Source organism: Stegastes partitus, unplaced genomic scaffold (genome assembly GCF_000690725.1).
Source record: "Stegastes partitus isolate 25-593 unplaced genomic scaffold, Stegastes_partitus-1.0.2 Scaffold1256, whole genome shotgun sequence".
In the NCBI taxonomy this organism is placed as follows: Eukaryota; Metazoa; Chordata; class Actinopteri; family Pomacentridae; genus Stegastes; species Stegastes partitus.
In genome coordinates, this window is record NW_007578987.1 from 172487 (window position 1) to 191002 (window position 18516).

Here is an 18516-nt window from a genome sequence, read left to right on the forward strand (position 1 = left end):
CCCCGATTCCAGTTTTGTTTTGTTTTTTAATGAAATTTACACCAGAGGTAGCTGTCCATCCCAAACACTCCTTAGTGCAGCTGACAAAGTACTTTTACTGCGCCGTTGAGACCATTTGTGCAGGAATGTAAGAGCTGATGTCTGGAGGTGAAGGTGAGAGCAGGTGGGACGGATGACTTTCTGTAGACTGAGAGGCAGGATACAGCTCCAGGCTCTCAGAAGAAGCTGTAGATGAAAAAAAAAAAAAAAGGAAACTAGTTAATTTGGATTTAGAAAAGCTTTTGGCAAAATTAATTTTTCCCAAGAATGTTTGTTCATGTGTTGATCAGGCTGCACAGTGTGAGTGTTTATTTTCTTTGGATTTTTGCCCATGTAAGTGAGGAAGGCAGCGAGGATGTTAACGAAACTAGCCAAAAGGTCACAGACAGTTGAGGTCAAAACATTATCTATATGCAAAAAAAAACAGTGTATGAAAGACAACTGAGAAGTGAGTGACACAGAAAGATGAAATGAAGATATAAGAGGATCCACACTAGATTCAACAAGACTTCTTTAATGTATGAGTAGATGTAGTGGCTATCTCAGGGAATGAAGGGAAACCGTATCGCCATCAGAAGGAGCAAAAAATAAAGTTATGTCTAATCTACAACTCAACATTAAACCAGGTCAGTGGTGGAAAGTAGAAAGTACATTTACACAAGTACTGGACAATCAATGTGACTTGAGCTTGACTTGGGTATATAAATGTTGTGTTACTTGTCCTACTGTAGGGAAATATTGCACTTTTTACTGCATTTGTAAGTGATTAAAGCCACCTGAGAATATATTAACTCAGCTTCAATATTTAAATACCATGTGTAGGACTACAACTACTGATTATTCTCACTGTTAAATAATCTGCCAATTGAGGCATCCGGCAAAATATATGGTCTTTTATTTAACTACTGCATGTTTGTAGTTGCTTAGTTTTTAGCTTATCTTGTGCTCCACGCAGCAGCCAAGCAGGTGGCTGTAAAGCCTGCGTGCTGCTGATAAATACTCCTGTGAGGTACACTAACACTGTTATTTTTCATTCATTCATATTTTTTTTTTTTTTTTTTAACAAGTTAGACGTTGATTAATTATAATCCTTTAGTTAATCAGTTTTTTAGTTTAACATGTATCCAAAGTGCAGCTCAACTTAAGCAAGCAGAGACAACAGATGTTCATTTAAGTTTAGTGTCTCATTTGTTATTAATACATTTTATTTCACCAGATGCAAAAAAAACAACATATCAACATAATTTATATGCCATTGGCTGCTGATGCTCTCTCAATATCATCACTGACCTTACCAACCAATAATGATGAGATTGATACCTCTCTATACATGCCACTGAGCTTAGCTTGGCATAAAGACTTGAAATGGGGAAATACCTCACCAGACGCAGTCCAAACATAACAAACTGCCTACCAGCACCTCTGGGCTTAAATAATGAATACATTATATCTGTATGTAAACCCAAGTATTACAAGTAACGGTTTGTGGTTTAGCTGGCGGTGATGTGCCAGACTATTTCTTGGCTGGCAGCACCGACTTCCTGGATACTTGTCATCGCTGTGATGTTGCCAGGCAACCAGCTAAACTAATTTAATCAGCTGTTGGCATTGGCTCCATATTGAACAAACAGATATGAGGGTGGCATCAATCATTCCATCTAACTCTTGGCATGAAAAACAAACAAGCATACTTCCTAAACTATGTGAGCTAATGTGATAAAATGCAAGAACTGAAATGAGCTCCAGCAAAACATTATTGCAGAAAATTGCAATTTCTCAAATTCACCCAGTCAGATGAATCCCAGATCATTTCACCCCTTAAGTGCTGCCTACAGAATATTTCCTGGCTCAGAATGGGCCTTTGAGGACCGTACTGAAACGGCAAAGAGTCTGTTCCCTTATATGACCAAAATCTATGAAATTATGCAAATGTCGAGTAAATAAATGAATAATGTAAACAGTAAATAAAGAGTAAAGAAAACCTTTTTCAACATAAGTGGTTTAAAAAATATTTTCAGTTCCTCTCTTTTGGCACGTACTAAAACAGAAATTCCTCTGTGTAGGAAAACAGGAACATTATTGCTTTGCTAGATAAATGCATCATGCAGATGTGATTTTAAAATGGTCAAAACTAAATTGTGTAGAGGGTCCCTTTGAAATTTGTGTAATTTTACATGACGTCATTTCTAACATGTTGCAGTGGGAGGCAGTAAAGTGTTGTTTCCAGCTGTGTACCTGGAACAGGTGTGTGGGGCTGCAGGTGGAGAGAATCCTCCTGTAAAGGTGGGTCTGTCTGTTCCTCAGGATCTGCTGTCAGAATCTAATCAAAACCAAAAAAAAACAGGGCAGGTTGTTAAAATCGGACAATTTGAACCCTAGTAGACCCACTCACCCCTCAGACCACGTACCTGTCTGACAGCAGCGAGGCTGGTCAGAGTCCCCAGGCTGCTGCTGTCAGTGATGACCATGGCCTGAGACAGCAGACCGGACGAGTGGTACTGGGGTGAATCCGACTTGTACACTGTAATGAGGAACAGATGAATGAATATTTATTCAACATAACATGCTGAACTCATGGTGCTACTGTGGCCTTACTGTGACACGGCAGTTGTGCCATGGTCGCCATGAAGGGGCTGGCCGCCATGTGACTCTGAAGCTGCTGTGATATTGGCTGCTGGGGGGAGGCGTGAAGCTGCTGCTGGAATGAGATTGGCTGGAGAGTTGTGAAACCGCCGCCCATGTTGTTTATGACAGGCACGGTCTGAGGCTGTGTGGAGGCTAAACCTGTGAGACAAGAGGTGCAAATCTGAATTTTTCTTTTGACTCCTGCAAAGACAAGAAAGCAAAGAAGAAAATTACCAATGAGAAGAGAGGACTCCCCCAGACTCATGACGCCTGGCACCGAGGCCATGATGAGGCTCTGTGAGGATGCAGAGGAGGCTGACAGACTGTGCAGAGAGGTCAGAGTGCTTACTGGGGGTAGTGGGCCGCCGCTGGACACCTGAGACCAGAGGACAACATTGTTATGATGGCAGCAGTGCTTCCTAGAAGTTTTACAGTACAGAACAGTAAGGAACTGTGATACGTGCTCTCACTGGTTTGGGGTTATGGCTCTCCAGGAGTGTGTGACTGGGCTCCAGCTGGACGGGACTGACAACGAGTCGGCCCACTCTCTCACCTCCGCCACCTCTGGCTGAGCTCACAGTGTCACATGAGATCTGCTGGCTGTATTTCACAACTGTAAAAAAACAAAACAAAACACGAGTTGGGCCCCAGAACATTGATGAAGTTTACACATAAACAACTTTAGTAGACGGATCCAAATGGCAGCATGAAGTAACTAAGAAATATGAGCATCCGAACCAGACACTTCTACAAGAGTATGATGGTCGTTGTTTCACACCAAAACATCAAAGACAAGCGAGTCTAAAGGTCTGCCTTAAGCAAGATCAACTTTGTCCTGACAGATCCCCCAGCTCTGATTTCACTCTTAAATTTCAATCTTTCCCTTCCATTCTTGCCTGAACGTAATCAGGGTATTACCGTGCTCAGGACTGGATGGCAGGGCGGGATTAGAGGCGGAGGCAGGTTGGTTGGTGAAAGGTGTGTCAAGGGCCAGTTTGTGACGGAAGGCCTCCTCTTTACGACGGTTGGCGAACCAGTTATACACTCGGACTTCAGTGACCAGGTTGGAACCCAGACCAGCGAGCTGGGAGGGAGACACCCCCCTCTGGAGACACTCAGCCCTGGACAAGAAGAAGAGACAAACACTGTCTTCATTTGGCCAGTCGATGTTTAAAATTGCTCCACCCTTCTTTAGGAAAAAATTACTAAAATACTGCATATACACCAGACGGACTCACCAGAGACACAAATTAGTGCAGACTGAACAAAGCTGATGCTACATTGTTGTGACTCAGTTTGCCTGCTATGGACCAGTGGTGATAAGGCATCAGTCAAACATGTAGAGAAAAAAACTTCTTGGAGTCTTCCAAAAAGTTTTTCAAGGAAAAACAAGTCTTTAAACTGTCTTCAGAGTCTGATATTAATAATGTTTATTCAATACAGAGGCTGTAAGAACAAACGTGAGCAAAATCTTGAGGACATTTCCTCATATATTTATGCAAACTTCTCCAAACTCTTCTCCTGCCCCTGAGAAGCCCAACCCCCTTTCTTTGAAACCAGTCGGAACATCTTAGTCAGCATTAATTTATGCCTAGGGTTGTGTGATCCAAAAAAATCCCACCCGGGGTGCTCTCCTTTCCCCTCTCAGCGACTGGGATTTTTCTCCATCCCGGGCATCATCTCTTTTAGTCTTTGCAAGGCCATGGTGACCTTAATTTCAACTCATGCACGAATGCAGAGAGAGAGAGTTTGTGCTTCAGGCTCGCTGTATTCTGTAGGTTTTTCGTTGCGTTGGGGTTTACACAGGATTGTTCAGTGTGTTCATGAATTCAGTTTACACATATTTTTCAGTCTTAATGTTTGTTTATGCTTGAATCTGATTTAAACATCTTGATCATATTTCCAGTTGGTCATTTGTTCAATTTCAAAAACGCACAACAATATGGTTGAATAATGCACTAATAAAGGCACTAACTGGAACCAGAAATGTCATAGAAGAACGATATTTAGCTCCACAAAGAAGCTTTTAACAAGAGGTTCTTTAAAGAACCCCCAAATGTGCCTTTAAAAAGATGGCACCATACATAGCACTCCAAAGAATTTCAGCAAGATATGTTCTGTATGGAACCATTTTCAAGATAGTTCTCTGTGGACCCACCTTCATCTACTTTGACAGCAAGACCTGATAATAATTTAAGTAATTTTAAACCTAAAAGCCAAATGTAAGAATTTGCAGCATTTCTGGATATTCCATCAGGATGCATTCGATATTTTGGGTTCTGGCCTGTTGGTCAGACAGAACAACATATTACAAGATGCTGTTCTGTGATTTAGGGAATTGTGATGAGAATTTCTCACTATTTTCTGATGTTTTATAGACCAAATAATTACTTAAGAAAATAATCTGCAGAATAACCAATAATGAAAATAATCATGAGTTGCAGCTTTTATGCTATGACCTGCCACCAAACCAAATAACTCCAATAAATATAAAAAAAACAAAAACCTTCAGTATTTTAAAGGACCGCACAAAGTACGTGGAGAACCATCCCCAAAACAAAGAGATTCTTCAGTTGGTGATGGCACTTTAAAGAACCAGAAAGCCTTCAGAAGAACTATTTAAGATGATTGTTTTTCTAAGTAGCTTATAGAAGAGGTACTCAGATCCTTAACTTCAGTAATAGTACTAATACTACTCTGTGAGAATTCTCCACAACACAACAATGACAGTGTGTTCAAAGCCTTACTTTAGTAAAAGTATGTTAAGTTTTATCAAGGAGAGTATGAAAAATTACAGTTTGAAAACGGACTAGTAATTAAAGCTGTCAGACAAATGTGGTGCAGTAAAAACAGTACAGTATTTGCCTCAAGCATAGTACAAGTACCACAAATTTGTACCTAAATTATTACATTCCACCGCTGCAGCTGTGCTAGAGACTCTGTGAGACTGTAGTTAAGCAGCTGAATGCCATCCCTTTTGTACTAACCGTCTGTGGCAGGTCATAATTACCAGGTTCACCTTCTCAGTTAAGCCTGGTAGCATTTGTTCCTCAGTATTAAACGTAAGTACAGCTCAGCGTGATGGGAATGTCATTGGTTTTGACAGGTAAGTCAAATTGAGTGAAAAGTTAGAAGATCATCAAAGTTTGGCTGCTGCAGATGACTACAAATGTTCACATGTTGAGTGGGAACTCATGACACCTGTACAAAATTTGCGTCTCCACATTAGCATACAGTATACATAGGATCAGACACAATGAATTTAGAGGATTTTAATACAAACTAATACACATCTAACATCAGTGGACATGCACATGGTTTAAGCCTGGTTGAGCCAAACTGACTAAACTGATAAGTATAAGGTATTTATAAAATGTTGTCTCACCTGTTACACTCCTCCACCAACCCCTCTCTCTCCTCCTTGCTGGGGTTCTTTTGTCGTTCGTAGGCATGGAAGAGGATCTGCAGGGAGGCTGGACCCCACTTGAACCGGTTCCTCCGTCCTTTCTTGGTCTCCTCTCCCTGCTCCTCCACTGATGCAAGGCCATGTTTGGCGTTGGTAAATTCTGGAGGAAAATGATGGTATTTTTTTTTACATTTCTGTATAAGAAGCATGTTTCAGCCTCCCAGAGAACTGACACTGGATCAGTGTTTGAAATCAGAATTCAGAGCTCCATGATACTCACGCTGGCTGATCTCACACTGCTTCTTGACGTACCAGGTGTACAGAGCAGCTCTCTTCTGGTTCTTCATGGGTGTGCCTTTGTTGAGGTGCTGTGAGAGGTGGGACTGGTTGAGCCCTGTGGACTCCACTACCTCCCTCTGAGGTAGGTTATGCTGCTGCATGTAGCTTTTCACCATTTTTGCAACATGCCAGGGGTCCTCCCTGTTAGACACACACACACCAGAGCTGACAAATACATATTTTTGTACACTTGCATACTACTTCTTTTTTTTTTTTTTTTTAAATCAATTTTGGGTTTGAAATATTTCCATCCCCTTTGCCTATTCCCAGTATTTCTGAGCATTTCTAACAGTTGCCAGGTTTTAGAGAAGTGCTGCACAGACACAGCTTGTCACAACATGAGACATAAAGTATGGCCTCTCAAAGGGAAGTAGAGAGAGGCTTATTGACAGAGAGAGATAAGAGAAAGCACACAGGGCCAAAGTCCAGCGCTTTCAGATCACTGGAGGGGAAAAACGTGTGAAAGGTTTATGAAGCCTGATTTAACGCTTTCTAACTATCGAGTCAAAAGCAGTCGAAAAAAATAGATGGGATTTCAAAAATGCCTTTAATTTATTAGATTCTAATTTACCCCACAAATATTTAAATGTATTATATTAGATGTATTAGAAAAAACAAACAACTATATTTTCAACAGGCTGTCAAAAGTAATTTTATTACATTAAAATTCTACACATCAATATGACTGGTCTAAGAAATGAACATATTCCAAATATTAACATATCAGGTCTTAAAACTGACTGTAGAAATATCACCTATGCGTTATGCAAACATGGCCTCATCGGAACAGCCCGACTCTATTAATCTTCACCTATGCATGTAGCTTATTTATTAAGAAATGTCCAGGGAATAATGATGGGGGTGGGTAATTAGTAACTAGCAAAGGAGGAACCCTCTTTAAATTCGCCTCAGAAGCCAGATTGCAGTGAGAGAGACAGAGAAGCATGTGAAGGAGGGAGGATTTGGTAAAGAGAGGCATACTCAAGAGTCAGAAGAGAAAAGGAATAGTGATATAAACAGGTTAACGGTTGTTTTCACTCTCAGGGCCTTGGTTTGGATATAAAAGAAGGAAGAGAAAGAAAAGGGAATCAAAAACAGTGTTGAGCGTCAAATTTTTTACATTTTACCTGATCAGGTCCTGTCAGACAGACGTACTGAGAATAACATTTAGCCAGACAATGAGATGACTTTGCCGTTGGAGCTTCCAGAGCAGCGCTGGGATCTACTTACTGCAGTAACTGGTCGACTTCAGCCCTCAGTTTGGACGCCTCTTCTGGAGGAAGCTTATCCAGGTCCCGGAATATAGGCGGTGGGAAATCCATTTCTCCCTCCTCTGAGCTCTCTCCATCCCCCCTCTCTGCCTTCTCAGCAGCGCCGGCACTCGCCCTGTTTCGCTCCAGCTCTCCCATGGCTTGGATCAGGACGTCCCGGGACAGTCCGGACTCCAGCAGGGCCCAGATCAGCTGCTCCTGGAGGGCAGTCAGACGGCTCGGCCTCTCTTTGCCTGCCCCGGCCCTCTCCTCTCCCTCCATTAGTCTTCTGCTTTACCTCGCTGCTGCCTCGCAAACAAACACTGCTCTCATGTGCGTTGCCACAGTCAAATAAGAGCCGCACAGCCAGCGCCAGGCCTCATTCTTGTATCTGTAGTCCCGCTTCAGCTTAACAGAAAGTATGCTTTCATTTTCCTCCTTTGAATTTTCTCCCGTTGTGTCCTGAGCTGCCTGATTTTAGCTCTCCACCTGCTGTTTTGCATTCAAAGGTCAATTTTCTTTTTTTTAACCTTCCTCCTATTCACCCCCTCCTCCTTACATGAGCCCTGTGAACTTTGTCCCCACTCCCTCAGTCCCCAACACTGACCAAAGTGCATTTTAACAACAATAAATAAAAGTGAGGGGTTTTTACATTTGTACGTACTGCAGATTACCACTCTGAAAACAGAAAACTGAGGGCAAAAAGTTGTGAAGTCAGGATTATGTGTGCAGGTATTTCTCAGTTTATAGTGAAACTGACTTTTGAGACACAGAGAATCTTTAATGACTCTTATCTTTAAATCAGAGGTGTTCCAGATTGCTGTGTTTAAGCACATGGTCCCTCAAAAAGTCATTTTAGGACAGAATTGAACATAATGCACAGAACTACAGGAGATCAAGTGATCAGAAACATGGCTTGATTTCTCCTTTGTGCCAATAGAGAGCGCTGTTGCCTCAACTAAACATCACTGCGTCTGAGTTTCAGGATGAATCACTCTACTAAAAGTTATTACCGTTTTTCTCAGTCGCTTTGGTACATTTCTCGAATCATCCTCGACATTTGCAAAACAGCAAGTGCATTTCTCAAAGCAATTTGTACGAATAGCAAAACACCATGGATTACCCGCAAAAGGCAGCTACTTTCTCAAACTCCTTAGTTCATCTCTCAAAACTAAAAATCTGTGTCAATGAACATGTCAGTGCCATCAGAATGATAAGTCCTTGTGTCAATGTGTGCAGATAAGACAGTCAAACTGTTTAGTCATGTTGTCAATACAACAGTTTCGTCTGGAGGGACGTTCTGATGTAAACTATGGCTAAAGTTTTGATGACATTTATTGTAAATTGTGAGTTACACCTCAATGTATGTGGGAGATTGATTGCAAGAGACTGGACAAGATTCACTTTTAGGCTTTTACTGTTTGTACTGTAGTTTGTTGACAGACCATGTCAATGCGATACAGAAAGGAAAAGACAGCACTGCATAGCACAAAGAAAAAAACAAAAATAGAAATGTGAACATAGGACAATCTCCTCAGGGAAAACTGTACATGCAGTGCTGTAGGAATCACAGTGCAGTCTTCCTCTATACTTGCCAGTTGATGGTTCATAAGATGCAACTTTGAGCTATTTCAGAAAACTGGTTGATCATTGGTTGATCTATGGGATGCTACACACATTTGTTCAAAGAAATGAGAAACCGCTTTCTTAATGTGCACAAGTGACACAATGATGTGAAGTAGTTTTGAGAATTTCAATTCTGATCTGAGAAATGTACCAAAGCGACTGAGAAAAACTGTCATGTTACACTGAGCAGGGTTTTCTGTGTTGAGCATCAGATCTGTCATTTAGAATAAGAGTTGATTATGAGGTCAGCTCTGTAAAAAGGGTATCCTCTTTTAAAACATACTAGATAATATATCTTTAATCAAAAGGCGTTTTTATGTTATTTATTTAACACTCTTAATTTGCTTGCATGTGTATGTAGTTATGTGTGTATGAAAGTTGGTATATTTTCATGCTTTCATGTACGTAATACACTGTAAAAAACAAACAAACATGTTTTTTAAAAAGCTTTTAAACTGTATTTTTTGAACACTTTACTGTTATTTTACAGATTCTCTCTGTTCATTAAATTATGACAAAAACTTCTAAAATAAGAGAAAAAACACATGAATTTACATGTTACAGTGTTTAAAAACAGGCCACAACTACAAACAATGTCCATATCAAAAATCAGTATTTTTACAATTAATAAAGATTTTTTTCTACAATGCTTGAATGTGAAATTACACTTAAAAAAAAAAAATCCTGATTTAAATCAGCCCAAAATATTAGTATTTTCTAGATTTTTATTGATGTTCCAAAGAAATATCATCTGTATTATGGACTGCAAAATGCTAAATAATTGAATTTTAAAGTCATCTTTGTATCTGTACATGTTTATATTTACAGTTAGATAGTGTTTATGTGGGTTACTGTGTTCAAATAAGCACTTAGAGTCCAGTAGCTCAGTACCACAATGTAAAAATTACATTGCAAAGTCAAAGCCCTGCATTTACAATTCTATTTGCCAATGGTTGTATTATCTGCAATATTTCCTCCAAGTATCAGTAGTACAAGTATTTGTTCTGCTGAAACTTTTCCCTAATAGCATTATAAGACAGTATATGGTTAAATTAACAATATATATAAATAATCTTTCATACTCATTGGGTTGATCTAAACTTTTCCTCTTGCCTTCTGAATAAATATCTGTGATAATATTCTGAGAAATTATTTTTGGAATTGTTGGAATTAATCAGATGTAGATTAGCAGTGACAGAAGGAAGTGGTGAGTCACATTTTCTTCAGTAAACACGAAAGAAAACGTGTGGAACAGGACTTTGGTACAGTCTTTGACTACATCATGACCCGCTCTTTTAACTTCTTTCACATGTAGACACTGTAACAGGCCTCGGCTTCTTCATTTACGTAGTTTAAACTGCCTGTAGTGTTGCCTTCATTTGGCTGACATAGAAATGTTAAGGTGAGAATAAATCAGCAAAATAAAAGCTGCAGTGTTTGGATTTGGACTGAGAGTTGAGAAGCTCAGTCCTGTTAAGGCGGCATAGAGTAACAAAAGTTAAAGAACAGGTCACGACATGGACGAACAGAAACAAGTGCTGTGGCACAAATCAGTGCTTCTAATTTTAGACAAATATTGTAGTTTTTTCTCTTTGGGCCCCAAACTGTTGAAATAAAACCCTGTAAGAAGTTCAGAGAGGGAGTCTGTCGCTGCTGGAAGCATTTGAAATGGGACAAAGTGACTCTAACAAGAAGCTGCTTCTGTTTAAGATCTAATCAGCCAAAACTGTTGGACTGCACTCCTTTGATATGTAACAATGCTTTGTGTTTCATTCGATTGTCACTGCAGACAGATCACTGAAATTAAAGGTGCAGACTTCAGAGTTGCTGTAAACAAACAAGTTATTACAGTGCATAGAAAATATTTACTTATAAAAATATATATTCAAAAATGAAAGTACAATATTTCCTTCAAAGTGAAGTGAAACAGCAGGGTGAAGAATCACATGGAAAAAGCAGCAAGAATTTATATTTATTTACAGCACAGTTCATGTACTTTCACCATGTTTCACTATTTCTAATGTGTGTTTATATTTATAACTTCATCTAAATTTAAGGCTTTACTCTTCCTACTTAGTGCAATTGTATTTTTTATTTTTCTTATAAACATTTCTTACTTTGACTTCCATGAATTAGATTAGATCAGACAGCTCTAATGTCAAAAAATGAACAAAATTACAGCATTTTGACAGTTAATTTCCTTTTCCTCCCTTTTTTCTTACAGGTATTTATGGTAACTTTAATAGCATTTCTGTTTAAGAGGATTTTTTTCTGGTAGCAAAGGTGCCAGATTTCCACTTTACTCTTTTTGTTTTATTTTTATTTTGTGGTTGTTGTTTTATTTGCCGTTTTGAACCATACAGTATTTCACCATTTTTCTAATGTATATTTTTAAATCAATGTGCTGTACATATTAAAGTTGATGTTGTTGCTTTTAAAGACTCACTGACTTTGGTGTTTTCATACAATGCATCTGTGAGCATGATTGAACTTTCATCTGCTCCCTGCAGGTGGTGTTAAACGCCACATTTTCTACTGTTTGAACTGTTTGTGCTCCGTCCTTAGATTTCTCTATTTTTCTTCCATTTCCCAATTCAACATTTCTTTGTCTGTGAGTCCCCCTCTTGTGCTTTGTCAAAAAAAAGTGGGCAGAAATGAAAAGTTGGAGGCGAGCTGGAAAGGAAAGAGGGCAAACTGAATGGGAGCAAAGCTTTGAGAGTTAATGTTGTCTTTTATCTTCCCTCCCTCTCTTCTCAGTGTAAAACGCTCACTTTCTCTGCCTGGATCACCTTATACCATTCTCAGGTTCGGCCTATCAGCACCTTTTTGTGTCGAGCTCTTGTTACCCCACCCCACCCTTGGGAAGATGGCATTATACTGTATTTGGAAGGGTAACAGAGCTCCCTCTATCTCCCTGAGACATGCCACTGACCTGTAATTAAGTCCCATTGTACTATTCAGAGGAAACTCCTCACCAAAACGGACAGAGGGCAGTGTGTGTGTGGATTTCCAACAGCTCAGATACCGCTGTGACTAATGCTCCACCACACAAGCCGGGTTTATCAAAAAGGAACACATGCAGCACACATTAGAGCTCGCATTTTCCCTCTCCAGAGAACTCAAAGCTATGTTGATTGGTAATGAGATACAATCCACGCTGTCCATCTCTCATTAGTGAGCCATTGCTGGTGCCTCAGTCTGTGTTCTCTCTGCTCGCCCTCTCTCCCTGTCTCTCTCTCCCCCCCTCCACCCCGTCCCCGACCCCACCATTCAACCCCATTGATCATGCATGCAGAAATTTAACACACCCCTTAATTCCTGTCCAAATAGCCCCTGTCCCACTTCCAGAGCTTCATCTGTTCATCTGCAGAGGATAGAGTGGGCCTGTGTGCAGGCAGGACACTGGCTGCGATGAGGATAAACTGTGTTGGAGGGGACAATCACAAATCTAAATCTGTGCCTGGACATCCTGTGCCACACACTCCCCAGCTCTGTAGTGTTTCTATAAGATACGGGCGCACTGCAGAGACATAATCAGCACGCTATTTTTTTTTTTTCACAAATGTGCTTTTGCAATTCAGTGTCAATACACTCTTCAAACTTTTCTCCAAACTCTGAGCCCCACGTAGGACAGCGCACGTTTTATACCCACCGTAAGTCAGAGCTGTCGTTGCCTTTGTTTGAGTTGCTCAAGCTATTGATTGGCCTTAACATTAGTTAGCAGGTCACATGTTGAGTCAGTGTTGAGAAGATTAGCCAGAGCTGGCTTTGCTACTAATTAAATACTTAAACCCCAGCAATGAATGAGCACACAAACCTCCTGTTATACCACATTGCATAAGCCGGTTTGCAGTATGGAAGGTGTATTAAAGCAGATATTTTTTTTTTGCTGGTGCTGCAATCAGCTGCACGCATGAAGTCTCTTCACACACATTTAGTTAAAATGACTCAACAGGATGCCTAGTTTTGATTTGGAAAGGTTAGTCAAGTTACAGTTACTAGAGAAGGTAATGTCAGCAATAGGGTGGGGATTGAAAATATTACGGGAGAGCAATTCTGCACTAAACTGTATGTTGTCACTCAAGAAACTTCCCCATTAAAGTGTCATCAAGGCAGTGACTTCATGTGAACCTAAAACAGGCTACAGGCAGTTGTGATTGATAACTCATTTCTGGTTATTTAGTTATCAGAACACTAACATATTAAATATAACACTGTAAGGACAACACGGCATTTATAAAGTGACACATAGCATCAACTGTTGAGTGAATGGTTAATGTGTTATTTTTGTATCAGATCAAATTAATGGCACATTATGCAAATTTTCTGACTAAACAACATCATTTGCATTTAAATGCTGGTGTGATATAATGTGTCGGTGTTAAAGCCCAGTCCAAACCGGTCAGGAAATCACAACAAATAAGTTCTGTATCTGTACATTGTGTTTGATAACACTTTATCTAAACCAGGCTGGAAATTCTGTCAAGTTAGTGAAAACTAACTAGAATGTGAGGGGAAGTTGAGAGGTTCTTACTTCATAGTAAAAGCTCCATGTTTTGTCACTTATTAGTGAGTAGGCTATATGGATGTTGTATTTCTGTTTTAATTAAGTCTATTTGATTGTTTTTTTAAACACGAATATGACATAGCAAGATGTACACTCACCAGCTGCTTTTTTAGGTACACTTGTGAAATCTAATGCAATTCAGTACAACAGATCTGCCATAAATTCTACGTCTTCATTTAGAGTTTTTGTTGATGTTGTCAAAAAAAAAAGAGATGCTTTAACTTTATGTTTATTGGAGCGTTTGTTGAATAAATTAATTGAATTATTTTTGTAGCCCCCAATAATATACACAAGGTAAAACATTAGCAACACTTTTAAATGCAATGTAACCCAGTACAGCACCACCCACCATGAGCTTAATAACAAACAATGAAGTAGGTTCATCACCTCTTTGTCAACCTCAGTAAAAACTAGAAATGTAGAAGCTCTGTCATGGTAGGATTTATGACAGAACTGCTAGATCAGATTACACAGATGTACCTAACAGAGAGACCAGCTACTGTTTTACTGTTGAGTGAATTCTCAGACAATAGTTGAATTGTTGATGTTCGCTGGCAACCTTAAAAACACAGATTTAACTGTCCGGGGTTTCATACATGAGAAACTGAAGGAAACAATCCTATCAACCTGCTGGGTGGAGCTCTCTGTTATGTTATTGGATTTCCCTTTTAATGACTCTAATATTCCAGCTTGGTTTGTTTGGAATCATTTTGCAGTGTTTGAGCAGAGTTAAAGGTGAGCTGGTGTGCTTGAGCTGCAGCAAATGGGAATGGATGGGTGGAAAAAGAGGCACAGACTTCAAACAGAATCTGGGAAATCCTTGAATTTATTTGTTTTAATATGTATATTATGTTATGATTATAACTTTAACTTTCTAAATTAGTCATATAGGGTTAGGTTAATCCCTATAATAAACTAATAAATATTTCTGACTGTCAGGTAAAGTTGCATTTTATATAATATTTGTAGGATTTTTTGTTCTCAATACTTAAAATACTCAGATAAAATCACAAAATAAATAACACTGTAGGGCCTAAACCTCATTATATGAACGTAAATCCTAATTTTTTTTTATTGTTTATTTTTTTCTAGAAAGTACTTTGGCTCAACCACTATTGTTTCTAATGTACTTTAGAAATAATGGTTACATTGCTTGGCTTAAACTCATTGATTTGCACACCATAAAGGAGGCAGTCGAGTTAAATTTAAGTCATTTTAAGGCAGGAAGGAAATATTTTCATGAAAAAACAAACTTCTAAATGTGTAACTTGTTGACGTTTTAGGAGTAAAATCAAAGACTGAAGAGAGACTAAATTTTCATGCACTGTGGGGACAATTGTGTGCATGCATTTAAATACATTTCCGGATATACAGGTAGGGTAAACCAGGGTATCAAGAGCACGTGTGTATATTTGTTGTTCATTTTTATGGTATTATGTCCTTTTGCCCTTTTGCTGCAAGTGCAAATTTTCCCAATGTGGGATCAAAAAAGGTTAATCTTATCTTGTTATTCAAACTATACCTATTAAAAGAAAACACCTGTTGTTCTTAACGGTGGCGTTTTCCCGGGGTTTACCCTCATACTCCTCGCTGATAATGAAGTCCTCATGGAGACAGTGAAACACTTGCCGTCGGGCTTTTATCTCGAAAGGCCGCACCGGAAGCGCTGCGGGTGTTCACAGTGGACTTGGCGCTGGTGCCGCGGCTGCCGGTGGTGGGATGAGAGAGAGACAGCAGCGGGGACTTGAGTGGAGGAGGAGGTGGAGTCTGTCCCAGCCTGCATCTGGCCCGCTCCCCTCTCTGTCACCCCGGGCCAAACCCGCCCAGCTCCTCTCACTCACTCTCCGCCTGTTTTCCCGCACGGCTCGGCCCGGACGCACGCAGCTCTCAGCCACACACACCGCCAGCACACGGAATGGACACGGAAGGGAGCCAGAGCAGCCTGTCCGCCACGGACTCCCCGCACGACCCCTGGTAACGCTGGAGAAAAAAAAAACAAAAAAAAACTTTGTTTTTTGAACTTTCTTTCGTACCTCTTCACACACCTCAGAAACAGAGCTGCTATTCTCGGTGCTCTCACACACACCTCCACACACACACACACACACACACACACACACACGGGCTGCAAAATCACTGATGATTCTCTCAGAAAAAGGATCACACACTTTAAAAACCTCAATAACAACTTTGCTAGAACTGAGTAAACCGCATGAACATGAAGCTCCCTGAATCCTGCCTTGATGACTGTGTAAATAGAAAAACATTTTCTCTCTCTTTTTTTTTTCCACAGCAAAATGTTCATAGGTGGACTCAGCTGGCAAACAACACAAGGTAAATCTTTTTCCACCTCTCTCTCTAAAATGCCACCATGTCTTAAAAAAAATCCTGGCATGGATTAGATTGAGTCAATCTGAAAAGCTGTATTTCTTAATATTTCTGTTTGCATGCATTAAAACTGTTTGTTTTTTGAATTTTGCATATTGCTCCAGAATGAATGCCCCCATTTAGAACTGCATAGAAAAAACGAGAGATTCTCAAAAGCTCATTAGAAACGGGCGAATTTGCAGTAATCACAGTTGGAATTATGTTGGGATTTTGTGTGTTTTGAGTTCTGATCACAGCTCATGTTATGTTTAACATGTTTAATGAAAAACTGTGTGAACTTTGGTGCGGGAAATCTCAGCAGAGTGACTCTGTTAGCCTCCTTCTGTTAACTTCTTATCAAAAAGTTGTCATTGCTCGTTAACCTCTCGTTTCATCTGCAAATCTCCTTTTCCTGCCTTGTTTTTGCTTTCCCCAGAGGGTCTGAAGGAGTACTTCTGCAAGTACGGCGAGGTGAAGGAGTGTATGGTGATGCGAGATCCGGTTACTAAGCGCTCGAGGTGAGGGAGCTGTGAGCCCGGCTTCTCCGCCGGAGCTGAAAGTTTATCTGACCTCCGTGATTCCTCGCTGCTCATAATGTATCATTACATGTCAACATCAGTTCCTGTGTCATTAATACCTTCTCCCTCCTGATGTCTGCAGAGGGTTTGGATTCGTCACCTTTGTTGATCAGGCCGGCGTGGATAAAGTTTTGGCCCAAACCAGGCACGAGTTGGACTCAAAAACAGTGAGTTCTCTGTATTTACTTCCCACCACCGGCTAATCCCGTTGCTCAGTGTTTGATTAGTGGATTTTCCAATAATCCGCCAGAGAGGTGTAACATTGCTACATTTTAGTGTGTTTACTGAGGTTCCACTATGCTGATGTTTTCCTCAAACCATGTCTGTGTCGGCCGCCACACCTCAGATGTGAGCGCCGTCGAGTCATTAGCCGACAGGGGAGACACATGGGAGAAAGTGCTTCTCTCTTCTCTCTTTAGCCAAACAGGCAAGAAAATGTTACCCAGTGTCAATTTCCATAGAAACAAGGGGGACTGGACAGGGTTGCATTCACTGCCAATCTTTGATTTGGCCTCTCGGAAGAGTGAACCAAGACTTTCTTTCTGCTTTTTTTTTTTTCGTCTTCTTTTTTTTCTTTTCCGTCCCCAAGGGGTCGAATTGACCCCAAAAAGAAGTTTCTCAATGGAAATGCAACCTGAAACCATCAAGGTGTGAAAGCAGCAACAATCAGACTCCTGTGAGCTTCCTCAGGATCTCAGGGAGAATAAAACTGCAAAATGATAAAGTCACATTCAGGGCCCCTCTTTCACCTGTGTGAATTCCGACTTAAAATGTATTAATCGCCTGTGTTGCCGAGTGGGTGTGATTGTGTGTGTGTCTTTTTGTCAGTAATGAATGTGGGCCTGGTCTGGGAACAATGTGGCCCGTTGGTCGCCATAGGGACCACTGCCCCCGCCTCGCTCCTCAGTGGGAGTGGTGATGGCTGCGGGTTAGCGACTGTATTGAAATGAGGGGAGGCTATTTCTTGGTTCCCCTTTTGTGCTCTGAGCGATGCACCTTCTCCAGTCTTTGGGAGATAAGTAGTGGAGAAGGAAATGGAGAAGACAAAAAAAAAAAAAAAAAGAAGGTTGTTTGATTGTAGAAAGTTAGAAGGAAATGAGAAATTTCCATTTTGTCCATCGTTAGCAATAGTGGAAGTTGTTTGATAGAGAAGTTGAGCTGAATTTAGTTTCTTTTTTTCTTGCTTTCCCATGTGCCCTACTGCTATAGTGTCACTTGCAGGCACGACAGCTATGACAAGTAGCGCCATCATGGTTGGACGCCACTAACTCACCATGGGGTTTGTTTCCATAGAGACTCCCCCCCTCCACCCCCCCCCCGTCTCCTTGCACAGTTGAAGAATGGCTGTGTCACAAAAGAAAAAAGAAAAAAAGATAACAATGCACATCATTTACCATCATTTCTTGGCTACCAGAAATCAAGACGATGTAAACATCCAAACAGAGAGCGATGACGACGACACTGACTCACGTTGCTTCTCGGGAAAAGGAAACTTATTGAGTTTGCTCATCTCAGACTTGGTAGATGAGGATTCCCTCTCTTTAATTTGAGTTTTTCCCCTCAGTTTGAGCCGGTGTTGCCTCCTCAAGGGCTCGCGGGCCCCTTGCGGCTGCCACTTTGGGCGTGTCTGTGGCGTTTTTGGTGGGGGCCTTCAGCCGAGTGTGTGCTTGGCGTGGAGAGGGCTCACTGATCAGCCACAGGGGTTGGATGGTGAGTAGA

The 18516-nt window shown here is 40.6% G+C and overlaps 2 protein-coding genes across 2 annotated transcripts in view; one reads left to right on the forward strand and one right to left on the reverse strand.

Annotated features, from left to right (window-relative positions):
• Nucleotides 1–17: 17 nt before the first annotated feature.
• hnf1a (HNF1 homeobox a) lies at nucleotides 18–7977 on the reverse strand. The gene is made up of 10 exons (XM_008297886.1): nucleotides 7640–7977; nucleotides 6351–6550; nucleotides 6050–6230; nucleotides 3583–3785; nucleotides 3135–3277; nucleotides 2899–3040; nucleotides 2635–2823; nucleotides 2448–2560; nucleotides 2275–2359; nucleotides 18–225 (listed from the first exon to the last, which is right to left on the reverse strand). The coding sequence occupies exons 1-10, from the start codon at nucleotides 7939–7941 to the stop codon at nucleotides 95–97; spliced, it is 1689 nt and encodes a 562-aa protein (XP_008296108.1). The 5' UTR covers nucleotides 7942–7977; the 3' UTR covers nucleotides 18–94.
• Nucleotides 7978–15688: 7711 nt separating this feature from the next.
• Nucleotides 15689–18516, forward strand: part of LOC103369227 (RNA-binding protein Musashi homolog 1-like) — a gene marked incomplete at its 3' end in the record, with an annotated part of 19400 nt that continues 16572 nt past the window's right edge. Inside the window, exons 1-4 of the mRNA XM_008297890.1 lie at nucleotides 15689–15826; nucleotides 16146–16186; nucleotides 16656–16737; nucleotides 16880–16964. Of these exons, the coding sequence (XP_008296112.1) occupies nucleotides 15768–15826; nucleotides 16146–16186; nucleotides 16656–16737; nucleotides 16880–16964 (267 nt within the window). The remainder of the gene's footprint in view (nucleotides 15827–16145; nucleotides 16187–16655; nucleotides 16738–16879; nucleotides 16965–18516) is intronic.